Below are 25,956 nucleotides of genomic sequence, written 5' to 3'. Positions count from 1 at the left end.
CCTCTCGAATATCTATGCACACTCATACATTTTGAAGTGAAATAAAGTTAGCCAGTTTTCTGTGCACAAATCTTTATTTCAATGACTTAACACAAAAATATCGACATTTGCCTTGGCGCTGATAAATATAACACAAACTCCAGTGATGAATCTGAGAGATAAAAACATGCATTCAGTGTGTGGACGACTCGACTGTTATCAATACTGTTCAGATAAATCAGTCATTCATGTGTTCAATGATTAGTGACAAGAGTGATGATATGTGAGTTACTTCTGGATCCTATCAATTTAATGCAATGATTATAGATGGAATACCTCTCTTCCAGGACAACAGAGCTTCTGACAAACAGTTTAGCTCAGACCCAAGACAATAATCTCTCTCCCCTAACATGATTGTTGTTGGTACTTTTAATGTATTAATTTGTTAGTACTGACATGTCAATAAAATCTCTGTCTGTGTGACTGTGGCTAATATCTAGTGTATTAACACAACCCCCTGGCCTATAGGTTCACTGATTGTAAAGGGCAGAGAAGACATATTCCTGCTTCAACACTTATATAAAGTAGAGGTCAATCAATAACATCTCAGCCTGTTCATAGAAAACCACTTTGACTAAGAAGATAATAGCTGTCCAAGGTCATTGATAGTATGGAGTCGCTCCATCCTTTGACTTACTTATTTATAAAGCCTAACACAGTATATAAATATAATATGCAATTTAGCAGACGCTTTTATCCAAAGCGACTTAGTCATGCGTGCGGGGATCGAACCCACTACCCTGGCGTTACAAGCGCCATGCTCTACCAATTGAACTACAGAGGACAGTAGCAAGTGTAGTGACTTCACAAAACCATACACTTAACATGGAGATATTGCCCATTGCAGCTTAGGGGTTACTGTTAACCCTCACAGTGTAGTCAAATAGGCACAAACAATACTACTGCAATACAACCTTCCTCCGTATAGCTTTACATACTTACTAATTTTACATCTTTACTAACTCATATGCGTTTTACACACAGATAAATAATCATTTTAGTAGAGAAGTCAGAAGGGGTGGAGCGTAGGGTACAGGGGTTGCCTATTGGAGCCTACTAGGGTACAAGAGACCCGATCTCGAGAAGGTCATCATAGTAGGTTGGCTGAATCTACCAGCTGCCAGTCTATCCGTCCTACAAGGTCTTCCCCCTCTGATGGGCAATCTTCATTTCCCTCCACGTAGAAGAGCACTCCTCCCTGGAACAGAGATGCAGCAGGATGCACAGATGTGTCACATTTATTATGCTCCCCTTCTGTGTTATTCTTTCCTTTTATTTGTATCCTGTGGGACACAGGGTAAAGGGAGTTCACATCACCTTAATCACCATTAATAAACGAAAGAAAATAAATACCTGTAGAAAGATTTAATAGTATGAAAAAATATTCCCGTATCATAACGCTGCAGAAAAACTGGTTTCATATTGTTCTGAAAAATATTATTATATAGCCCATCAATGTTTCAGTACTATCTGTTATATATACACAAAAATGAAAATTTAATTTTCGCAGTTTTACACCGATAACTCAGTAACTACAGAGCATAAGGGGTTGAATTATTGCAAGACAGCTTTACAGAATTGTTAGTAAAAAAACGTTTTAATCTGTGTGCACTGTTTACCATTGTCAGCGATGGGTACGGCGGATGCAGCCGAGGCTCATCACGCATATTTTTATATCCCGGCCCGTCCACCCGCTGGGTCCAAAATCCGGACACACATCATAGCATGTAAATGATGTAGGATAGGAAAACGAGTCCCATGATGGCGAAAAACATCAAAACTAAAATGTCCAACATGATGAGAATGCTAGAAATGGAGGATGCAGATGTATCACCAGAATACACTACGAAGAAATTGGCAGCCTCAACACCCGCGCAGATCGGAAATAGACAGAGCTGTACATGAAACCCCTCCCCGCCAGATGCGTTCTACAATATTTTACGCGTGGAAGCATGCGGGTACACATTAAAACCAGGGTGGGAAGTAGCGTAAAAAAAGGGACATATTTTTGGCAAGGGCCCAGTCCCATATACATTCAATACATGCAATCTGCGTTGTCAGTGTACAGCAAACTCGTCGTTATATAGCCAAGGAATCACACAGAAATGAGGAACAATTTACACTGAAGGAAGCAAATAATACTTGACGCTCCTGAGTAAAAATGACATTTTATTGAATCTGTAGAATCATTAAGTACAATTCGAAGTGCTGTAACAGGGCAACATGAGATGCTTTTATCAACTGGAGTCTGTTTTTTATTTATTTAGAATGTCAATATATGCATGTTAAAAAATAGGAATAACAAAAATGATATAAAAACAAAATAATTTTTTGATGGAATGCACAACATTGGTCTGAATGCTAGGTCAGTGTTTGTGGTTGGTTGATGTGATCTATATCTGCACTTTCTATACCAGTATCATACAAGAGCAGGGAATGATTGATTCATCAGAAGCATAGGACACAGGAGTCTTTCATTGGGGTTGAGGGTTGGAGGACTCTTGGCCGTAGGACTGATAGGATCATATACATTGGGGGAGAACAAGGTGATGATATGAGATATGATACAGCAGAGGTGTAGGAGGAGTGATACCAAAGCAGAGGAGCATATTGGTCTTCTGGCAGATTCCAAGTATTTTTCCCCAGGTTGGGGGTAGTATGTGTTAACAGCACCTCTCTCCTAGCCCCATCCAGCCCAATATAGACTATAACATGGTACAGTAATAATGTCTATCCCTTGCCACTGTGGTCTATCACCACTCAAGTCACACAAAAACACCATTGGCTTGTCTTTGGCCACTTTGGATTTGTTTCCCTCCAATCAACTATAACCCATCATTCACCTCCCTCCTAAATCCACCTAGCAACTAAAACAAATCCATGTCACTTCACTGCAAAGGAAAAACAGCTGTGGCAGCCAATGTGGGCTTGTTTCCCCCTATCTGTAAAACACACCAAAGCCAAGGCCTCCAAGTAGCCAAGGCTATTTTCTTTTGAGAGGCATTGACTGCAGATATTGTACAAGGCAATCCAAATTCATAAAAACTCCAAGAACAACACTCCATTAACTTCAAGCCAAACCACCTCTTCTTCCTCTTCACTTTCTTCAGTTACTGCAGCAAAGCAATTAGACTTGAAATAGCTCGGCCCCAAAACTTCCCTTCATACAGTGTATGAGTTTTAAAATGTCCAGTTGTCAAGTAAAGAGGTCGTAGAAGCTAAATGCAGGCCTAGACTTACCTTTTTATCTGCATGGCAATCTGATTATCTAGTCAGGTTGAGGTGTGTGTTGTGTTCATTTAAACATCATTGTCATAACTCATCACATTACAAAGTTGAAGCCAAAATGATATGAACGGTCAACACCTACTTATTGTCCGACGCGTTCCACCACACTGGTATTAAAATGGGTCCTGTTCACCCCTTATACCGCCCCTCACCTTATTACACCAAATCATTCCACACTACATCTTTAGTCTGCAGGCAAAGCCCCTTCCCCCAGCACCATGACCTATAACCCCAAACTACTGTACAATATCATCAACAAGCTACATGGTGAGAGTATTGTTGTTTTCTTTTCATAAAGCTGAACATGACTTTTAATTCCATTTTGTCCCCACATCTGTGACAGTCACAGTGCATCACAGAGAAGAGAAAGAAACAGTAGGGTGGGAAAGATAAGGAACGGGAGACGTAAGAGGTCAAGGAGGATGTAGAGTTCACCCTCTACTGAACCATGTCCCTCTCCAAGCCTTACTCTGTCCCTTAGAACATGGAATGTACCACGGTCATCATCGCTGGAAGAATCTGCCCATGATAGGACAGCCAGACAGATCTTGTAGCTACTACTTTGAAAGTTAAGTCATTGTTGTGTAACAATATCTCAGTTTTCTGTGCAACAACAATGTAACACAGGTTCCCCTGTACTGGTAGGGAATGTCCTATGGAAATGTGTGCCTATAGAATGTCAGAAATATCTATAATGCAGGTGAGAGGGTGGGCCTAATGTTGCTATGCGCCATGACGACTGCTCATTAATAAGCATGTGAATATTCATGAGCCAGTGGCACTCCAGAACATTTCTCTCCACTCCTCAGAGTTTCAAGGACAAGAGACAACTGGGCGAGATAGTCCAGTCGTGAGTTGGCACAATAAAACAGGCAAACTGGGTTGACGATTATCAGGCAAATACATGATAACCCAGGAGGTTGATGGTTGACTAACCCCATGGATCTAAATCTGTGGGATTGCTAACCCAGCATATGCACACGTCTAGACAAACTAGCGTGCCTTATTGGTTCATAAATCGAGTTGCCGTTTTATTTCTTAAATGTATTTGATACATTGACAGTTTTAAAATAAGCCTCTTACAATACCAACAAAAGCAAAGGAAAAAAAACAGCTTGATATGAGATAGAAACAAAAATAATATTTACCACAGCCAGGATTTTTGACCTCAGTTCAACACTTCTCATAACTAAGGATTGGAATGTTCAATCACAAAATAAATGGAATTACATTTTTTTTTTTTACAATCACAATACAGAATAGTTTTGAGAATTGTGTTTGGCCTTCGCGCTTACAATTGGTCAACTCGGATGTTGGTTCTCTTGGAATAGGGTCGGGGCCTGGCCTGATCCCACCCCCTCTCCTCCCCAACCATAACCACCATTACATCACTCTTCTTTCTGTAACTGTCAGAAGGAATTTGAGGCTGCGAGCGGGAGACAGCCAAGAATGAGGAATATCTTCACACCCACTGACTAAGGTGATGACATGGCGAGTGTGATTGTAAGAAGACTGTAACCATGTCCCCTAACTAACTCGTCCCTGATCCCTCCTGTACTTAAAATGCCTGAACTGGAGGTACAAGGCAAGGGCAGGAGGTGCTCTTCAGTTAAGATAGGATTCCAGTTTAGTTTCAGAACAATACCCACAATGCAGTGCAGGACAGGGTAAGACAGGTGAGGGCACAGATAAGTGTAATATTGATAAATGTGTATGTGTAGTTATAGAAATATATAAGACCTCTCTGGTAAGACTGATACTGTAGAATGCTCACTGACTGCTCACTGACTGGCTGATGCGACAACAATGGGGTATTGAGGGTTAATGGAATGTACACAAGTCAAATATTCAAGCTTCGTTCTAACTGCCCAGATACAGTAAGATTCTACACTGAAATTCCAGTCAGGCCAATTTCAGCCTGTTGCAAAAATGTAAATGAAAAAGGAAACAAAAAAACCTTCTGAAGATGCCACACCCACATTCCAAACTCATTTTCTCATGCCCACTTTGAGGCAGTTCTCTGCTGTCATGGCAACTTGATTGACAAGGTGGGGGAAGGGTTAATATCGTTTTGCATCATAGTTTGCTGGAATATGAAGTGCTGTAGCTAGGATCGAGTTGTGATACACTGTATGACCCCTGACGTATATATAGCCTGTAAGATGGAGGTATGTTACTTCTGTAAGACTTAAATTCCACTTGTGACAGCACTTATAGTGGACTGAAGAATTGGGACAGAGACAGGCAGACAAACAGACAGACAGACGGCAGCACAGACAGAGAGACAGACAGAGGGAGTCTGTCGTTGGAGGAGAGCAGACCAGGGGTACACCAGGGGGGGTTGGGAGGGGAGGGAGATTGGGGAGGAAGGGGGGGGGGTCTTACAGGTCAGATCAGAGAACAAGAGTGAAAGAAAGCGGCATTAAGATGAGATGGCACTAGCTTTTCATTCTCTTCTCTCCCTCCCTCCTTCTCTCTCTTCCCCCCCTCCCCACTTCTCTTTCTCAGATCAGATGGCCTCTACGTAGTTAGCAGGCAGCATGCCCTGCTGGCCAGTGCGCTCCACACGGCCGTACATCCAGCCCTCGTCGATCACCTGCGCGTCTACGATCACGTCTCCCTCCAGGAAGCCCACCTCGTCCTCATCGGCTGCAGCATAGTCATACACCGCCTGGTACCGCTTCTACACAGAAAGAGAAGGGGGGTAGAGAGGGAGAGATGGAGAGAGTGAGGGAGAGGGGATGTAAAGGGAATAAGAAGGGAGGGAGAAGGTATGGAGAAAAGGAAAGAAAGAGAATAACATTAAGTTCCTATAACACCACCTTCAACAACAGAGACAGTCAGAGTCTCTGCTAACACAACAAAGCTACAAGGGCGGGGGGGGGCATCCTATTCCCTATATAGTGCACTACTTTTGACCAGACCCCAATGGGCCCTTTAAATAGGGAATAGGATGCCGTCTGCTAAATGACTAAAATGTAAATGTGATGTTTTGAGAGGAGGGTCTCTGTCTCACCCCGGAGCTGGGAGGGGGGACGGCGGCCGCCTGGCGGACTGGTCCAGAAGCCGCCTGGCGGACCGGTCCAGAAGCCGCTGCTGGCTCATAGTTGTAGTTCTTAGACGCAGCAGGGGGCTGGTAGGGCTGCTGGAACACTGGTGAGAGAGGGAAGGAGAGAGGGGGAGAGAGCGAGAGAGAGAGAGAGAGAGAGAGAGAGAGAGAGAGAGTTGGGGAGAGAGTAATGTGAGAGGGAGAGATTGAGTGATTGAACCCGAGTGAAGGATAGACATTTCTGGCTACTCAGTCTGACAAACGGATCCCCCAGTCCCCGGCACTCTGAAACACCCCCCCCTCCGTCTCTCCTCTCCTCCTGCTGTATTCCCCCTCTATCCCTCCATCTAACTGGCATCCCATTCGTTAGCCCCAGGGCTCTGATACAGAGAACTCCACAACACGGCAAGTCAAAACATGCAGTCATCATTTAGCACCTTTCAGTCAACTATTATAACAATGACTCTGTGATATTGAGAGGTGATAATATGTACATAGTGAATGCACAGGTTAACCACTAGCTCACAACCATTGTATTCATGTGTGCTAACAACAGGAACTGTCCACAGAGCAGAAAGATCAAACACATTTTATGCCCAGGGATAATGTAACCATTTGTCTACTCTCACTGATGTTAAAGCTGCAATATGTAACCAAATTCACAACGAAATGTGAGTTATAGATCTGTCATTCTCATTGAAAGCAAGTCTAAGAAGTGGTAGATCTGTTCTATGTGCGCTATTTCTATGCTTCACGTTCTTATGTTTAGTTTTTGCATCTTTTACTTTAGGTTTTGTACACAAACAGCTGAAAATACAATATTTTTGGTTGTGAAAAATATATTTCATAGCGGTTTAGATGGTACAATGATTCTCTACCCTATACTTCCTTGTGAAATTATGCGAACTATTAGAATTTTAGCAACCAGGAAATGGCATAGTGCATCTTTAATAAATGTATTTTCATAGTGTGTATGTTTTATGTGTGTGTGTGACAGCATGTGTACCTGGATTGGGGCTGTTGGGCTGGGGAGATGGGATTTCTCCTCCCATCCTGTTCTTCTCAAACTCCTCGTGGTACTTAATCTGTACAGACAAAACACACACACGTTACATTGTGACATTTGTCATCTAGCTCTTATACAGTGACTAGATATAACACCCAGACGTCATGTATGGTGCTGCTTAGTTTGATAAGAAAACCCTGATTGCATCCTGTTGACTCTCCCAGTCCAGCAGATGGCTTTTTGGAGAAGGGAAATAAAGTGCAGTTCCTGTCGTGTCCAGCGGGTGTCTCCAGATCCCTCCCCCAGGCAGGCAGGCTGTGTGTATGTGTAATAGGCGGGGCCCTACAGTGCTAGGCTACGTGCTGCTCTGTTTCTACAATTGGCCTGCTTTCACAGAGGAAATGACATCGCAGCCGGAAGTTGGGTGACCTCAGCGCTGCCTAGCAACCCTTGCTGACACATCATGAGGAACAGGTGAAGTGAGAAAACGTAGAGAGAGAGAGAGAGAGAGAGAGACAGGCCTAAAGCGAGGGTAAGAAATTGAAACAGAGACCCAAAGGAGGAACACAGTCAGATAGAAAGAGAATGGTGCAAAATATATCATGCCTAAACATCTAATATAAGCAGTGGGTGAGAACATCTCCTTGTTTATTCAGGTAAATCAAAGCTGCATCACCACCAGCAGCACCAGCCCTAATAACATAATAACCCAGCCAACATCACAGAGAGAGACAGAGACAGCATTCATCTCAAAATGACCACCAGACCAATACACCTGAGAGGGGCAGATCCTTTACTGCAGTAGAACCCATATTCCCAGCCTGACAGACTTACACAGGCTAGATTCCGCCCTCTTTCTCTCTCCCTCCCTCCCTTCCTCCCCGGCTGGGTGAAAGAGGCCAGTGTGTTCAGGATGTCAGAGACGAGTGTATTCACAGACTGACTGGATGAGATGACAGTGTTAAGTGTCAGTGTGTGTGAGGACATTGCGTTCAGTGACTGAGAATTTTGTTCAATATGTTATGTGAGAGAGCGTGTGTCTGATATTACTTCTGTTTGTTTTGAAGGCAAAGGTTGCACACAGATGGCGTGTGTGTGTGTGTGTGTGTGTGTGTGTGTGTGTGTGTGACTGTGAACAGGAAAAGCCCAGCCCATGTCAGTCCCACTCCCGGACACAAGAGACCCCCCCCCTCTTCCTCTTAACCTTCACGACATGAATCAGGAGAAAGTGAAAGGAAGGGAGAGAGAAATTGAGAAAACTGCAAAGGGGGGGGGACCAACTCCATATTAACGCTCATGATTTCTGAATGATATGTTTGATGAGCAGGTGTCCACATACTTTTGGCCAGTGTATATATGAGAGAGTGAGAGTAGAGAGAGAGAGGAGATGTCTTCAAGGAGCCAGCACTGCAGATAAGGGATACAAAGACAGGCAGGCTGGGCACCTGTGATGATTGGCACCCACTCAGAATATGAAGTGGGTGGACAGTGTAGGGCTGAGGCTGTGTCCCAAATGGCACCCGATTCCCTATAGTACACTACTTTTGACCAGGGTACTATTTGAGACAAACCTGAGAGAGAGGGGGAGGGAGAGCGATGGACTGGTTGTTGAGCCTGTCCTGTGATAGGTACTGTGTGTGAGTGTTGACTGATAGACGTACGTTGCTGATATGGTCCTGTGTTTTCTTGATTCTCTGCATCTCTGGCGTGTCGGCCACAGCACTGAAACCTTTCCCTTTGTTCTTCTCAAACTCCTCCTTGTACTGCACCTGGAACACACACAATCCCACCTGGTCAGACCACACTGCCTAGTCATAGTAAATCACAACACACGTCAAGAGTCAAACGTTTCATAGAGTCAAAAATAACAAAGATCAAATCACATTTTATTCAGCACATGCTTCGTAAACAACAAATCAAATGTATTTATAAAGCCATTTTTACATCAGCGACAGCAGGTGTCGCCTAACAGTGAAATGCTTACTTACAGGCCCTTCCCAACAATGCAGAGAGAAAAATAGAGAAATAATAGAAAAGTAATAACACGTATAAATAAAAGTAGTAATAAATACACATTGAGTAACGATAACGTTGCTATATACAAGGGGTACCAGTACAGAGTCGATGTGCTGGGGTATGAGGTAATTGAGGTAGCTATGTACATATAACTAGACACGAATTAAATGTAAATAAACATAGGCTATAGTTTTAATGATTTTTAGTGTGTGTGTGTCCCGCCCACAATCCCTCCTCTCTCATTAGTGGTGGTGACAGTCACTTCCTGTTGCCAGGGCAGTGAGATCAAACACACAGGATGTGCTGACATAGCCTTATAAGGTCACACCAAGAGGTGTATGTGTATACAACAGAGAGGGCACGTGTGTATTAATGCGCATGGATGTACGGTGTATGCATAGCAGGGTTACTGTCAGGAAATTGTGGCGCCGGACATTTGACCGGCAGCATTTTTAAATATACCGGACATTTGAGAAATGTACTGGACCCATATGCATTGGTCGCGTAACCTGGTTAGGCCGTCCACCCACAGTTCTCAGAATGCCAGAAATCACATTTAGATTACGGTAATTCATATTAACAGAACACGCAAGTTGAGGATGCAACAATGTGTGGTCCCTTCTTACCGAATTCTGATGTGCACTTTGAAGATGCTAGAATAACTGTCCACATTTAGTTTTCGTCAGCCAACAAGATGAGTAGGCCTAATGAACAGCGAAATCACTAGCCTATGTCAATCTACTATCCCCCATAGTAAAAATGTTTACCTATTCTATTGGTCAGTTTGTTGAGAAAGAAATAGGCTATTCCAAACAGACTCTAGGACAGTTGTGGGATGATGGATCTCAGATTGCCTCGGCTACATACCTTTCTTTTTGTTAAAAAGCAAATGAGTCTGATGCAACAGATCAGAATGTTTAGCTTAAAATGTTACTAAACTATTAATTCTTCACATTATAAATCACAGCAATGCGTACAAGGCAGTAGGTTCCGCGCGAACGTTCGTTCCATAATGCAATTAGCGGGAAAACACGTACCGCACATGGGAGCGGTTTCATGTGACAGATGAAAACATCCGTTAGACATTTAGAAAGAGGGGAGATCTAATATGCAACAACTAGCATGGGTTCATAATATGACTACAATTGTGCCTTAGGATACTGGACAATGAAAGAAAGTTTCTATAAAATAATTGCCTGATTTTGGCTAGGCTACTTAAAAACAAGGTAAGACATGCCTCATAATATGTAATAGAACGTTCAGGATTCAAACAATTAAGTATATTATTTCTCAATTAGATTTTTTCTTCTCCCGGACAATTGGCCGGCGCCAATTTTATTTATTGTCTTTTCTATTTTTTAAATATATATATATATATTTTTTTTTATCAGCCAAAAGCCGGCTATTACCGGCTAACGGAAACTCTGATGCATAGGCCTTTGTGTGTGTGCTTACTCCTCCCTTCCCAGTGTGACCCTCAGTATGAGAGGAAGTGGCCAGCCCATGCAGAGTCATGTGGGTATCACTCTAATGACAATGACCAACATAGCAGCTCTCCCTCACACACTGCTGCCCTACTGTACCGCTGACACAACGCTTGTGGATTCATACACACACTACAGGAAACAAACACACTAATTAAGCACCAACTCCTACGCACACAGTACATATTTAGGTTCCCTATGAAAACACAATACAGGCCCAGTGACATTTCAACAAATCACTTCTCTCTCTCTGGCGCTAGACTGCACCAATAACTAAATATCCACCGGCCTGCCCACCCCTGGAAGAGCCTCCTGCCGTAATCCATTACCAAGCAGCACACTGATCAGTCTCACACTCATAGAAATACAATCTCTATTCTAATCTATATATTCTATTTCTATGACCACACTCCTCTCCTCTTACAGCCAGCCAGACTGACTGTGTTGTTTTAAGGATTGGGGCAGTCCCACTCCCTGCGTATTTGATTGGTGTTTTGGTAGACAGGCAAGCGGAGAGAAGACAGGAAAGTAGGTAGATGTGTACTCTGGGACAGATTGGAACCCATGCTGACTCATGCTGTTTGACTGACACAGCTCTACAGAGTGCTGACCTGTCCTCTCCCCCACATACCTTGTGAGGATAGGCAGGAGATGACTGGGCCAAAACAGAAATACCTTATTTACTTAAATATTCAGACCCTTTGCTATGAGTCCACCTGTAGCAAATTCAATTGATTGGACATGATTTGGAAAGGCAAACACCTGTCTATATAAGGTCCCACAGTTGACATTGCATGTCAGAGCAAAAACCAAGCCATGAGGTCGACGGAATTGTCCGTAGTGCTCCGAGACAGGATTGTGTCGAGCCACAGATCTGGGCTCATTTCTGCAGCATTGAAGGTCCCCAAGAACACAGTGGTCGCCATCATGCTTAAATGGAAGAAGTTTGGAACCACCAAGACTCTTCCTAGAGCTGGCCGCCCGGACAAACTGAGCAATAGGGGGAGAAGGGCCTTGGCAGGGAGGTGACCAAGAACCCAATGGTCACTGACAGAGCTCCAGAGTTCCTCTGTGGAGATGGGAGAACCTTCCAGAGGGACAACCATCTCTGCAGCACTCCACCAATCAGGCCTTTATGGTAGAGTGGCCAGACAGAAGCCACTCCTCAGTAAAAGGCACATGACAGCCCGCTTGGAGTTTGCCAAAAGGCACCTAAAGGACTCTCAGACCATGAGAAACAAGATTCTCTGGTCTGATGAAACCAAGATTGAACTCTTTGGCCTGAATGCCAAGCGTCACGTCTGGAGGAAACCAGGCACCATCCCTATGGTGAAGCATGGTGGTGGCAGCATCATACTGTGGGGATGTTTTTCAGCGGCAGAGACTGGGAGACTAGTCAGGATCGAGGGGAAAGATGAACGGATGAAGTACAGAGCGATCCTTGATGAAAACCTGCTCCAGAGAACTCAGGACCTCAGACTGTGGCGAAGGTTCACCTTCCAACAGGACAACAACCCTAAGCACACAGCCAAGACAACGCAGGAGTCTCTAAATGTCATTGAGTGGCCCAGCCAGAGCCCCGACTTGAACCCGATCAAACATCTCTGGAGAGACCTGAAAATAGCTGTGCAGCGACGCTCCCCATCCAATCTGACAGAGTTTAAGAGGATCTGCAGAGAAGAATGGGAGAACCTCAAAGTACTGAGTAAAGTGTCTGAATACTTAAGTAAATGTAATATATACATATTTGTTTATATACATACACATTTGCAAACATTTCTCAAAAACCTGTTTTTGCTTTGTCATTATGGGGTATCATGTGTAGATTGATGAGGGGGAAAAACAATTTAATCCATTTTAGAATAAGGATCCAACATGACAAAATGTGGACTAAGTCAAGGGGTCTGAATACTTTCCGAATGCACTGTATGTGATCATAACAGTCGGGCAACCAAATAGGGCACTGCTGACTGCCTTTCAGTTATTCACGTCAATCCCTGTACTGTAGTCTACTCCCTACATCCCCAATCTCCTGTTCCAGCAGTAGGACAAACCAATGCATTTTCCAGACAGTTTTATTATGGCCAACTGTCTCTCATATCCTTTCTCACCCCCAGTCTTCTCAATGCCCCCAAACACTCCCAAATCCCCCCCCCTCTCTCTAAACCATGTCCAGATCTCCCAGCAGCCCCCAGGCCTCAGACCCTGGCCAATAACAATCAGCCTTCTATCACGGGAAGTACCAGAATAACAGTCTATTTGGAGAGGGGGGAAAAAAACGGACCAAAATACCCAAACTGGGTCACCTGTTATTGCTATAATAAAGATGAGATCGGAGATTAGCTCTCTGCGCACTAAAGAGTTGGTGGTGTGTGTCCATTTTAGAGCTACTGCATGATGTCATATGATGTAGGCTGTGTGTTGTTTACACGTAGCAGAGACGTGGAGCTGGTTGGTCTTCTCTGTAGGTTGGTGCTGTAGATACCAGCTCCAGCATCTGTCAGTGGTCTCATTAGCCTCCTCTGTGTATGTGTGTGTGGCTGGTCTCATCTCTGTGTGGCCTCGGTCAGTCCTCCTGGACCCCCTGGGAGATGGTTGGCACTCTACATACACTGGGACTGTCAGTCAGTATGGCCACTAATCCACAGCTAACCCCAACACACTCACAAAGAGAGACACACAAACACACACCCCTCCCCTCTGCATGTAATCCAGATTGGCGGTGGCGCTATTAAGCATTATTAATCAGCATGGGTCTGGACTGTGACTGCAGTGGCCATTTCTCCAGAAAAAGCTGGAAGGGAGAGAGATAGAGAGACACTAGTGAGGGGGCATCAGGGCTGAGTCTGACTATAGTTACCAATCCACATGACTCTCGTGGCAAAGAGAGCGTGTGTGTGTGATACGAGGGGAGGAATCAGAGAGGAAGAGAGAGACAGGCACAGATGGTGTTTTTCTGCATGGGGTGTGTTAGTCTGTTCAACCCACAACAACTAATAACCAGTCATCCGAAATATAGTGCATTCGGAAAGTATTAAGACCCCTTGACTTTTTCCACATTTTGTTACGTTATTTAAAAAAACTACAGAAATACCTTCTTTACATAAGTATTCAGTCCCTTTGCTATGAGATTCTAAATAGAGCTCAGGTGCATCTTGTTTCCATTGATCATCCTTGAGATGTTTCTACAACTTGATTTGAGTCCACCTGTGGTAAATTAATTTGATTGGACATGATTTGTAAAAGGCACACACCTGTCTATATAAGGTCCCACAGTTGACAGTGCATGTCAAAACATTTCTGCAGCATTGAAGGTCACCAAGAACACAGTGGCCTCCATCATTCTTAAACGGAAGACGTTTGGAACCCCCAAGAATCTCCCTAGAGCAAGCCGCCTGGCCAAACTGAGCAATCGAGGGAGAAGCGCCTTGGTCAGGGCCTTGGTCAGACAACAATTTCTAAAAACCTGTCTTTGCTTTGTCATTATGGGGTATTGTGTGTAGTTTGAGAAGGGAAAAAAACAATTGAATGCATTTTAGAATAAAGCTGTACGTAACAAAAAGTGAATACTTTCCGAATGCACTGCATGTATCATAATCACATATGAGAACATGCTTATTAATATAAACTAAAGGATTTATAAATATAGCAATGTGCGACTGTGTGAGTTGTGTAAGTGTGTGTGGGGAATGCTCCATGTAATTGTGGCTGACTAAGGGTCCTTTGTGAGCCTCCCATAGACGTTTCCTGAATATACTGTGTGTGGCCGTAACACAGAGGCCCTGTCATAGAGTATTAGAAGAGTAGACAGGAAATAGGCTCTGACTCAAAGTCCCTGTGTGTCTCGGAAACCGTGGACATGCAAGTGTGTGTGTGTAGCTAGCTACTGTACGTCCATGTGTGTGTGTGTGTGTCCATGCTAGCTCATCGTGTGTGTGTGTGTGTGTGTGTGTGTGTGTGTTAGAGTGGCGAATGGAGTTGAGGGTGTGTGTGGGGAACTGGGGCCGTTTCTCCTCTATCCCCTCACCACTGCCTGCAGTGTTGCCACGGGAACCCTATTGCTATGGTAGCAGGTAGGGAGGTCTGTCACACCTCATCACAATACTTTACGAGAGGGGAGAGAAAGAAAGGAACAGACAAAGGCACTGATACAGGAGGAGGGAGGAGCTGTGGTCGATAAAAGTGAAATCTGAAGAAGGAAGGAAATGAGAGGAATGCAAATAGACAGAAGTGGGGAAAGAGAGAGAGAGAGAGAGAGAGAGAGAGAGAGAGAGAGAGAGAGAGAGAATCTTCGTCATAAAGAGGGGGCGCTTTGTCTGACCGGGGGAAATTATGTCTCTTTTGGAGGAGGTAAAATATGAATGAACGAGAGGAGAAAAGAGAGGGAGGAGAAAGCGGGGGAGGGGAGGAAAAGGAGAACCATGACTGGAGGAGAATCAGCGATGACACAGGCAGAGAACAGAGCAGGAAGACGGAGAGAAATGGAGGATGACTACACGCTAACATGCGGGAGGAGAGAGAAAGAGCGATAGACAAACATACATCCTAGCAGTTTAAAGGAGTGTCTCCACAAATAGGCCTGAGCATCACAGATCATTAGAGCCTGAGCATCAGAGATCATTAGAGCCTGAGCATCAGATATCATTAGAGCCTGAGCATCAGATATCATTAGAGCCTGAGCATCACAGATCATTAGAGCCTGAGCATCACAGATCATTAGAGCCTGAGCATCACAGATCATTAGAGCCTGAGCATCACAGATCATTAGAGCCTGAGCATCACAGATCATTAGAGCCTGAGCATCACAGATCATTAGAGCCTGAGCATCAGAGATCATTAGAGCCTGAGCATCACAGAACATTTCAATATAAGGATCAGTGATGAGGCCATATGAGCATCTTTAATTACTTCCACACTGAAGGCCTTATGAGGCCTGTGGACCGGGATTATCGGAGTGTAAAATGGAATGGGAAGGGTGTGTTCTGGTGTGTAGGTAGATACCTGGCTCTGCATCTTGCTCTGCTGTTTGAGGCGGAGGTTCTCGGGAGTGTCGGCCACGCAGGTAAAGTTTGTCTTGGGGTAGTGTCTGTAAAACACAGGACAGGGAGGAGGAGGAAAACATTATCAGAGGGCATTCACACAGGCACACCATCTAGAACTGTGGTTCACACCTTTTCACCCGCAACCCCCAAAAAGCTCACAACCCACTCTCACGCACATGGGAACATGCGTGCACAATCGCTGTGCATTGCGCAAATGTAACCTGTAGTTACAGCCATAAAATGGTGCTGCATTTTGAAAACACAAGATAATACAAAAGGTGTAGACTTAAGACTTAAGATACAGAAATAAACTGAGTTTTACACCTGCATTGTGAACTGAAAGTAATTCATGTTAGCAGCCAATATCAACGCGGGATATCATGTCACTTCTCTGGCGTCCAGAGCAAGCAGAATCATATGGTCTTCCTGTATGCAGCGGGGGTAACAGGATTGGATGGAAAGCATGATCTGTCTGTAGCCTTTTTCTTCCTCACAAATATCATAATTAATTTGCATCTTACATTTTCTTCCCATAAGTATTGAATGTAGTTCGATGTTACAGCTATCTTTAGACATACAGTGGGGAGAACAAGTATTTGATACACTGCCGATTTTGCAGGTTTTCCTACTTACAAAGCATGTAGAGGTCTGTAATTATTATCATAGGTACACTTCAACTGTGAGAGACGGAATCTAAAACAAAAATCCAGAAAATCACATTGTATGACTTTTTAAGTAATTAAGTATTTGATACATCAGAACTTAATATTTGGTACAGAAACCTTTGTTTGCAATTACAGAGATCATACATTTCCTGTAGGTCTTGACCAGGTTTGCACATACTGCAGCAGGGATTTTGGCCCACTCCTCCATACAGACCTTCTCCAGATCCTTCAGGTTTCGGGGCTGTTGCTGGGCAATACAGACTTTCAGCTCCCTCCAAAGATGTTCTATTGGGTTCAGGTCTGGAGACTGGCTAGGCCACTCCAGGACCTTGAGATGCTTCTTACGGAGCCACTCCTTAGTTGCCCTGGCTGTGTGTTTCGGGTCGTTGTCATGCTGGAAGACCCAGCCACAACCCATCTTCAATGCTCTTACTGAGGGAAGGAGGTTGTTGTCCAAGATCTCGCGATACATGGCCCCATCCATCCTCCCCTCAATACGGTGCAGTCGTCCTGTCCCCTTTGCAGAAAAGCATCCCCAAAGAATGATGTTTCCACCTCCATGCTTCACGGTTGGGATGGTGTTCTTGGGGTTGTACTCATCCTTCTTCTTCCTCCAAACATGGCGAGTGGAGTTTAGACCAAAAAGCTCTATTTTTGTCTCATCAGACCACATGACCTTCTCCCATTCCTCCTCTGGATCATCCAGATGGTCATTGGCAAACTTCAGACTGGCTTGGACATGCGCTGGCTTGAGCAGGGGGACCTTGCGTGCGCTGCAGGATTTTAATCCATGACGGCGTAGTGTGTTACTAATGGTTTTCTTTGAGACTGTGGTCCCAGCTCTCTTCAGGTCATTGACCAGGTCCTGCCGTGTAGTTCTGGGCTGATCCCTCACCTTCCTCATGATCATTGATGCCCCACGAGGTGAGATCTTGCATGGAGCCCCAGACCGAGGGTGATTGACCGTCATCTTGAACTTCTTCCATTTTCTAATAATTGCGCCAACAGTTGTTGCCTTCTCACCAAGCTGCTTGCCTATTGTCCTGTAGCCCATCCCAGCCTTGTGCAGGTCTACAATTTTATCCCTGGTGTCCTTACACAGCTCTCTGGTCTTGGCCATTGTGGAGAGGTTGGAGTCTGTTTGATTGAGTGTGTGGACAGGTGTCTTTTATACAGGTAACGAGTTCAAACAGGTGCAGTTAATACAGGTAATGAGTGGAGAACAGGAGGGCTTCTTAAAGAAAAACTAAGAGGTCTGTGAGAGCCAGAATTCTTACTGGTGGGTAGGTGATCAAATACTTATGTCATGCAATAAAATGCAAATTAATTACTTAAAAATCATACAATGTGATTTTCTGGATTTTTGTTTTAGATTCCGTCTCTCACATTTGAAGTGTACCTATGATAAAAATTACAGACCTCTATATGCTTTGTAAGTAGGAAAACCTGCAAAATCGGCAGTGTATCAAATACTTGTTCTCCCTACTGTATAACCAGTATCACCACTGAGGTATATAATTATAACCCACCCAAACTAGGCCTATCTGAAATATGAAAATGATCAATGAAATCGGCAGGTAGTCTATTGTTGTGGCAAAGATTCGATTGTAGCAGATTGCTAAACTGCATTTTATGTGGATAATATAAACTTACTCTGTTTTTTAGATGTTTTTGAGAATCATTTGGTGCAATACCGTAGGCCTATGTTAGTAACCAGATCGAATAGGCAAAGGTATCAATATAAAATACAAACGTAAATGCAGCCTATTAAAATATGATAAAAAATGTGTATTTGTTCCATTCAAATTCACACTCACGACTCCTCAGGACCCCTAGTTTGAGAACCACTGGTCTAGAACAAGGGTATTCAAATCTTACCCTACCGGGTAATACCTGATAATTAATTGCACCCACTTAGTGTCCCAGGTCTAAAATCGGTCCCTGATAAGGGAATCATTATTATTTATAAAGCAATGGAACTGTCTAGAATGTTAAGAAAAGCAAGGCAGCTAAAATAAACCTCAGTCATTGTTAGAGGTTGTCTCCAGGTTGAATTAGGAGCCCCTGTAGACAGATGAACTCTAACAGAACACACGCCGTCTGTTTCTATGGGTCTCCTGTCACCGTCAACAGGGGCCAACAAAGGTGACTGGCAGGAAGGTATGGGTCTCCTGTCACCGTCAACAGGGGCCAACAAAGGTGACTGGCAGGAAGGTATGGGTCTCCTGTCACCGTCAACAGGGGCCAACAAAGGTGACTGGCAGGAAGGTATGGGTCTCCTGTCACCGTCAACAGGGGCCAACAAAGGTGACTGGCAGGAGGGTATGAGTCTCCTGTCACCGTCAACAGGGGCCAACAAAGGTGACTGGCAGGAAGGTATGGGTCTCCTGTCACCGTCAACAGGGGCCAACAAAGGTGACTGGCAGGAGGGTATGGGTCTCCTGTCACCGTCAACAGGGGCCAACAAAGGTGACTGGCAGGAAGGTATGGGTCTCCTGTCACCGTCAACAGGGGCCAACAAAGGTGACTGGCATGAAGGTATGGGTCTCCTGTCACCGTCAACAGGGGCCAACAAAGGTGACTGGCAGGAGGGTATGGGTCTCCTGTCACCGTCAACAGGGGCCAACAAAGGTGACTGGCAGGAAGGTATGGGTCTCCTGTCACCGTCAACAGGGGGCCAACAAAGGTGACTGGCAGGAAGGTATGGGTCTCCTGTCACCGTCAACAGGGGCCAACAAAGGTGACTGGCAGGAGGGTATGGGTCTCCTGTCACCGTCAACAGGGGGCCAACAAAGGTGACTGGCAGGAGGGTATGGGTCTCCTGTCACCGTCAACAGGGGCCAACAAAGGTGACTGGCAGGAAGGTATGGGTCTCCTGTCACCGTCAACAGGGGCCAACAAAGGTGACTGGCAGGAAGGTATGGGTCTCCTGTCACCGTCAACAGGGGCCAACAAAGGTGACTGGCAGGAAGGTATGGGTCTCCTGTCACCGTCAACAGGGGCCAACAAAGGTGACTGGCAGGAAGGTATGGGTCTCCTGTCACCGTCAACAGGGGCCAACAAAGGTGACTGGCAGGAAGGTATGGGTCTCCTGTCACCGTCAACAGGGGCCAACAAAGGTGACTGGCAGGAAGGTATGGGTCTCCTGTCACCGTCAACAGGGGCCAACAAAGGTGACTGGCAGGAAGGTATGGGTCTCCTGTCACCGTCAACAGGGGCCAACAAAGGTGACTGGCAGGAAGGTAGGGTCTCCTGTCACCGTCAACAGGGGCCAACAAAGGTGACTGGCAGGAGGGTATGGGTCTCCTGTCACCGTCAACAGGGGCCAACAAAGGTGACTGGCAGGAAGGTATGGGTCTCCTGTCACCGTCAACAGGGGCCAACAAAGGTGACTGGCAGGAAGGTATGGGTCTCCTGTCACCGTCAACAGGGGCCAACAAAGGTGACTGGCAGGAAAGTATGGGTCTCCTGTCACCGTCAACAGGGGCCAACAAAGGTGACTGGCAGGAGGGTATGGGTCTCCTGTCACCGTCAACAGGGGCCAACAAAGGTGACTGGCAGGAGGGTATGGGTCTCCTGTCACCGTCAACAGGGGCCAACAAAGGTGACTGGCAGGAAGGTATGGGTCTCCTGTCACCGTCAACAGGGGCCAACAAAGGTGACTGGCAGGAAGGTATGGGTCTCCTGTCACCGTCAACAGGGGCCAACAAAGGTGACTGGCAGGAAGGTATGGGTCTCCTGTCACCGTCAACAGGGGCCAACAAAGGTGACTGGCAGGAGGGTATGGGTCTCCTGTCACCGTCAACAGGGGCCAACAAAGGTGACTGGCAGGAAGGTATGGGTCTCCTGTCACCGTCAACAGGGGCCAACAAAGGTGACTGGCAGGAAGGTATGGGTCTCCTGTCACCGTCAACAGGGGCCAACAAAGGTGACTGGCAGGAGGGTATGGGTCTCCTGTCACCGTCAACAGGGGCCAACAAAGGTGACTGGCAGGAGGGTATGGGTCTCCTGTCACCGTCAACAGGGGCCAACAAAGGTGACTGGCAGGAAGGTATGGGTCTCCTGTCACCGTCAACAGGGGCCAACAAAGGTGACTGGCAGGAAGGTATGGGTCTCCTGTCACCGTCAACAGGGGCCAACAAAGGTGACTGGCAGGAAGGTATGGGTCTCCTTTCACCGTCAACAGGGGCCAACAAAGGTGACTGGCAGGAAGGTATGGGTCTCCTGTCACCGTCAACAGGGGCCAACAAAGGTGACTGGCAGGAAGGTATGGGTCTCCTGTCACCGTCAACAGGGGCCAACAAAGGTGACTGGCAGGAAGGTATGGGTCTCCTGTCACCGTCAACAGGGGCCAACAAAGGTGACTGGCAGGAAGGTATGGGTCTCCTGTCACCGTCAACAGGGGCCAACAAAGGTGACTGGCAGGAAGGTATGGGTCTCCTGTCACCGTCAACAGGGGCCAACAAAGGTGACTGGCAGGAGGGTATGGGTCTCCTGTCACCGTCAACAGGGGCCAACAAAGGTGACTGGCAGGAGGGTATGGGTCTCCTGTCACCGTCAACAGGGGCCAACAAAGGTGACTGGCAGGAGGGTATGGGTCTCCTGTCACCGTCAACAGGGGCCAACAAAGGTGACTGGCAGGAAGGTATGGGTCTCCTGTCACCGTCAACAGGGGCCAACAAAGGTGACTGGCAGGAGGGTATGGGTCTCCTGTCACCGTCAACAGGGGCCAACAAAGGTGACTGGCAGGAAGGTGTGGGTCTCCTGTCACCGTCAACAGGGGCCAACAAAGGTGACTGGCAGGAGGGTATGGGTCTCCTGTCACCGTCAACAGGGGCCAACAAAGGTGACTGGCAGGAAGGTATGGGTCTCCTGTCACCGTCAACAGGGGCCAACAAAGGTGACTGGCAGGAAGGTATGGGTGGTGGGCCGTTTCTTTCAAGGTTACTAAATGCCTGGTTGAGAGTCATAGCAGGTGTGGGAAAACAGACTGCCTGTCCTGCAAAATGTGCACACCGCACATGAGCACTATCTTTTTGGCTGGCTGAACAGAGCACTTTACAGGCTCTCTGTGTGATATTAATATTACTTAAATTGGTCAATTGCACAAGGTCCAACCAAAATTTGACTTCTGCTTTTAACCCAACCCCTCCAAAAGACACATATACATACAGGTTTTTGGAGAGGTGTGGGGAGCTGCTGTAAGTGCCTTGATCAAGGGCACAATGGCAGGCAAAGGCATCTAGGATTTGATACCAGCAACCTTCTGGTTGCCAGCTCACTTCCTGGCCGATTTTTCCTGTCGGACCTGGGATTCGAACTGGAAACCCTCTGTTTGCTGGCTTGCCTCTCTAACGGCTAGGCTCCCTGCATGCTCAGACACACACACACACGTTCCTGAAAAGGCAGAGAGAGTGCTGCTATCAGATCCCATTCAAATGTAGTGGTTGGCTGTGCTAGCAGCAGCTGAGGTCAGGGTGAGAGAGCTGAAGCCTCAGTTTGCCATGTCATGTGTTACGCTTGGTAACAGTAACAGTATCCTGTTGTAACCCGCTGTGCTGTTCTATAGAGCTCTAGGAGTGTGACTGGGTGGCTTGGACAAATTGAGGTGCACTCCACTCACTGCATTATAAAAAGTCATAATATAATATTTGTATGTTTTATTGGGGGATATGGGTGTAGCCAGTGTGTGCTCTAAAGAGCATCTTTGTGCTTTAGGCTGCTGCAGCACGGAACAGAGAGAGGAGTGTGCAGCTGGCACACAGATACTTGATATTGTGCCACTAGAATAGTAAACAAACAAATATTTGACCAACTGGGGACATTTTGTTGGTCCCCACAAGGACAAATGCTATTTCTAGGGGGGTTAGAATTAGTGTTAGAATTAGATTTAGGGTTTGGAGCTAAGGTTAGTTTTAGGGTTAGGTTAGGATTGTGGGTTCGTTTCCCACGGGGGGCCAGTATGAAAAAAGGTATGCACTCACTAACTGTAAGTCGCTCTGGATAAGCGCGTCTGCTAAATGACTTAAATGTAAATACAAGATTGTGTGTGTGTGTGTGTGTGTGTGTGTGTGTGTGAGAGAGACGGCTATGTAATGCCTGTACATGCATGAGTCTTGAGTCAGTAACCAAGAACACTCATCTGTCAGGCTGCAGTGTGACAAGGTTAGGAGTCACACACTGCCTCCCTCTGCTATCAATGACAGCCACAAACACACATTATTGCTAGTATGAAAATGTATGCACTAACTGTAAGTCGCTCTGGATAAGAGCGTCTGCTAAATGACTAAAATGTAAATGTAACAGTCAACATGACAGAACAGGAACTAACCCACTACTGTGGAGATAGAGAGGGTTATTGGCATAGTGGAACTAGGAGCGGGTGGAAAATAACTTTCTGGAAGGCCACACCCACTCCTGTCTATAGGGGCACTCAAGGTCGAAGTAGCTGATCTGGGATCAGTTTACCCCCAATGCTAAATTAATTAGCCTAACCCTTAATTGGATGAGAATACCTGATGTGACCCTGGATCAGTGGTTAGGGAAAACATCAATGGCAGCTACTCTGAGGTAGGCTGGGCCAGAGTACTATAGAGTAGATACGTGTAGTAGGCCTCTTTAGCTTTATCTATGGGACTGAGCTGGTGTAGATGGCGAATATAGAGAGACAGAGCTAACACAGAGCCGCTGTAAATTCTAGTCTGACTGACATCCACACAGGGAGACTGACAGAAGCCATTACACACAAACATTTCAACATGTATTGCTGAGATTTTTCACTGACTGGGCTCTTGTCCAATTAGTTGCTATCAGGACCTAGCACTGAGCACCTGGGCAAACTGTGGAAAGTACCAGTTCTGCGACAACGCTGAGGTTATGTCATTCTCTCAGAAAGAATGGCTTGTGTTAACTTCTGTAATTCATTAACCATACAGTTTCACATAATTTGAAAGTTAAACTTGCATACTGAGTTACTACAGAACAAATCTGAGCCTGGAGGTCCGGAGTACTGCTGGCTTTCTGTTCTACCTGTCCTGATAATTCATTGCACCCACCTGGTGTCCCAGTCACTGATAAGAGGGGAAGATTGACAACAAACAGTACTATTTTGACTCAAAGTATCGATTTGTAAAATTTTATAAAAGCTAGGTAGAGTTAGCTAGTGCTACTCGGCTGTACCTGCGCCAAAACACCGGCCATTTTCATCCAATAGCTTGTTATCCATCTTCTTTTTAAATAGTCAGCACTTTTATTTCCATGACTGATCAAAACTAATTTTCTCATGCTCTCATCTCTCTGCAGCAGACATACAGAGTAATATCTTTGGAACATCAAATCGCAGTATTGAATCGCAATACATATAGAATTGTGAGAATCATGCACCGCAATACATATCGTATGGGCACCTAAGTATAGTGATAATATCGTGACGTGAGGTCCCTGGCAGTTCCCAACCCTAATCAGCAGTGGAACTGACTTGGAGATCCAGATTTGAATTTGCCTGCTATGGAACATGGTGGGACAGGTCAAGGTGAAACTGCCTCTATAAACACTATTGATTCAATTAAAGGTTGTTTGCAGCGTTTATGAATCCAGGGGTCATGAAAACAGTAGCTTGCCCAAGGCTCTCTCTCAAACTCCATTGAAACAAATCGTCAAGAAAAATGTCCAATCTGTCCTTCCTCCTAAATCTCCCACAATCTCCGTGAGCTGGCCAACTAATCAGGGAACATGGATTCTCAGCCCAGCTGTGGGTGGGCAGCATTCAGTGAAAACAAACAGGCTTCTATCAGCTGTTGAGAGATATAAAACTGTGATTAAAGCATAGTTTACCACAGTAAAACAACAACACAGTTATAGTAGAGTTAGAGCCAGCATTCCTTCCCTGGAGAGGGAGTCTCTTCCGCTGATGGGGTTTACTCTAACGAAAATGAAAACAAGAGCAATAAACAGTCTAGGGGGGCCTTCTTCCTGTGGCAGGCAGAAGGAGGGAGAGTGAGAACGGAGGTCTGAGGAGAGAGTAGAGATTATCCTGCTAAAGGCAAAGCCACATGATCTGTCTGAAAGATCTGGATCTAAGAGCGACTGGAGAAGTAGGAAGTTCATGGGAAAATCCCTACTCTCCAGTTTTCAAAATGAACGTGTGTGTGTGTGTGTGTGTTCCTGGTTGGATCCTGGGCAGAGACAGATGGACGAACATATTGAGAAGTGGAGGAGAAGGTTGCGAGGGTGTATCATTAGTAAAATAGGGTGCGTGTTTTCCTAGCCAGGCATGTATAAATTAAGTGCATGCATGTAACTGTGTGTACGTGAGGGAAGGGGGAAAGTGAACTCGTCAGAACGCACACAGTGAGATGAGGCAAAAATTATTGGAGCGGAGAGAGGGGATTCCAAGGATTTCTAACCAGCCGTGGGAGCTTGGGCTTGAGTGGGAGTGTGTGTGTGTGTGTGTCTCCGCTGAGGAACTTATGGAATTTCCCTTGCTGACCCCCTGAGAAGGAGGGGGTGTAGGCGTGCCCTTTCCCACACAGCCCTTCTCTTTGGTAAGCCACAGACACAGAAAGGGAGGGCCTGAGGAGCCACTACACTGCTCTGAAGTAACCACAGCTGGTTCTGGAACACACCACCTTGGGTGTCTCTGGACCTGTCTTCTGCAATAGGCTAATCAGCCACTTCTGTCAGGGTAATGTGTTTGGTATGTGGGATGAACCCCTGAGCCTGTTGTGAATGCCAATTACACACACACACACACACACGTTTGGGGACTACTTACGCATTGCAGTATGGTCTCTTTTCAAAGCCTTTGTAATTCTTCATGTTTAGAGTCATTTTGCAGATCTCACAGCTGAAGCATCCTTTGTGCCAGTACTGAGAGAGAGAGAGAGAGAGAGAGAGAGAGAGAGAGAGAGAGAGAGAGAGAGAGAGAGAGAGAGAGAGAGAGAGAGAGAGAGAGAGAGAGAGAGAGAGAGAGAGAGAGAGAGAGAGAGAGAGAGAGAGAGAGAGAGAGAGAGAGAGAGATTAGACATTTGTTTCACTGTTCTCAATGCTCGCATGGAGGACCTAAACCACACAGCATAGTCACACTAGGAAGTGACAGATATTTGGATGAATAAGAAAGACCATAATCATATTTTTAGCTGGAGGAAAGAGGGGGAATGGAGAAAGAGAGGTTTGTTTGTCCATGCGCAGTGGGGTTAAGGGTCACCAGACGACTTCCTCTCTCTCTGGACATCTCTAAACAGTGGTTATATATAAGCCATGTCAGGGGATGGGCGGCTGTGTGTGGCTGTGTGGTGTGTGCGGAAAGAGAGAGAGAGAGCTTGAGTGAGTGTGTTTGCAAAACCCATGCATGAAGCCTAGTGGCTGA

General features: G+C 45.7%; 1 protein-coding gene across 1 annotated transcript in view; it reads right to left on the bottom strand.

Moving 5' to 3' along the window:
• Positions 1 to 4,345: 4,345 nt before the first annotated feature.
• Positions 4,346 to 25,956, bottom strand: part of LOC121569623 (LIM and SH3 domain protein 1) — a 34,350-nt gene continuing 12,739 nt past the window's right edge. Inside the window, exons 2-7 of the mRNA XM_041880732.2 lie at positions 25,363 to 25,457; positions 15,884 to 15,968; positions 9,044 to 9,151; positions 7,383 to 7,461; positions 6,344 to 6,480; positions 4,346 to 6,010 (exon numbers count right to left, since the gene is read on the bottom strand). Of these exons, the coding sequence (XP_041736666.1) occupies positions 5,837 to 6,010; positions 6,344 to 6,480; positions 7,383 to 7,461; positions 9,044 to 9,151; positions 15,884 to 15,968; positions 25,363 to 25,457 (678 nt within the window). The 3' untranslated portion in view covers positions 4,346 to 5,836. The remainder of the gene's footprint in view (positions 6,011 to 6,343; positions 6,481 to 7,382; positions 7,462 to 9,043; positions 9,152 to 15,883; positions 15,969 to 25,362; positions 25,458 to 25,956) is intronic.

The sequence above is a fragment of the Coregonus clupeaformis genome, chromosome 35 (assembly GCF_020615455.1).
Source record: "Coregonus clupeaformis isolate EN_2021a chromosome 35, ASM2061545v1, whole genome shotgun sequence".
NCBI classification, from domain to species: Eukaryota; Metazoa; Chordata; class Actinopteri; order Salmoniformes; family Salmonidae; genus Coregonus; species Coregonus clupeaformis.
The sequence above is the reverse complement of the archived record's forward strand: the minus strand, read 5'-3'. Positions and strand labels throughout refer to the sequence as shown.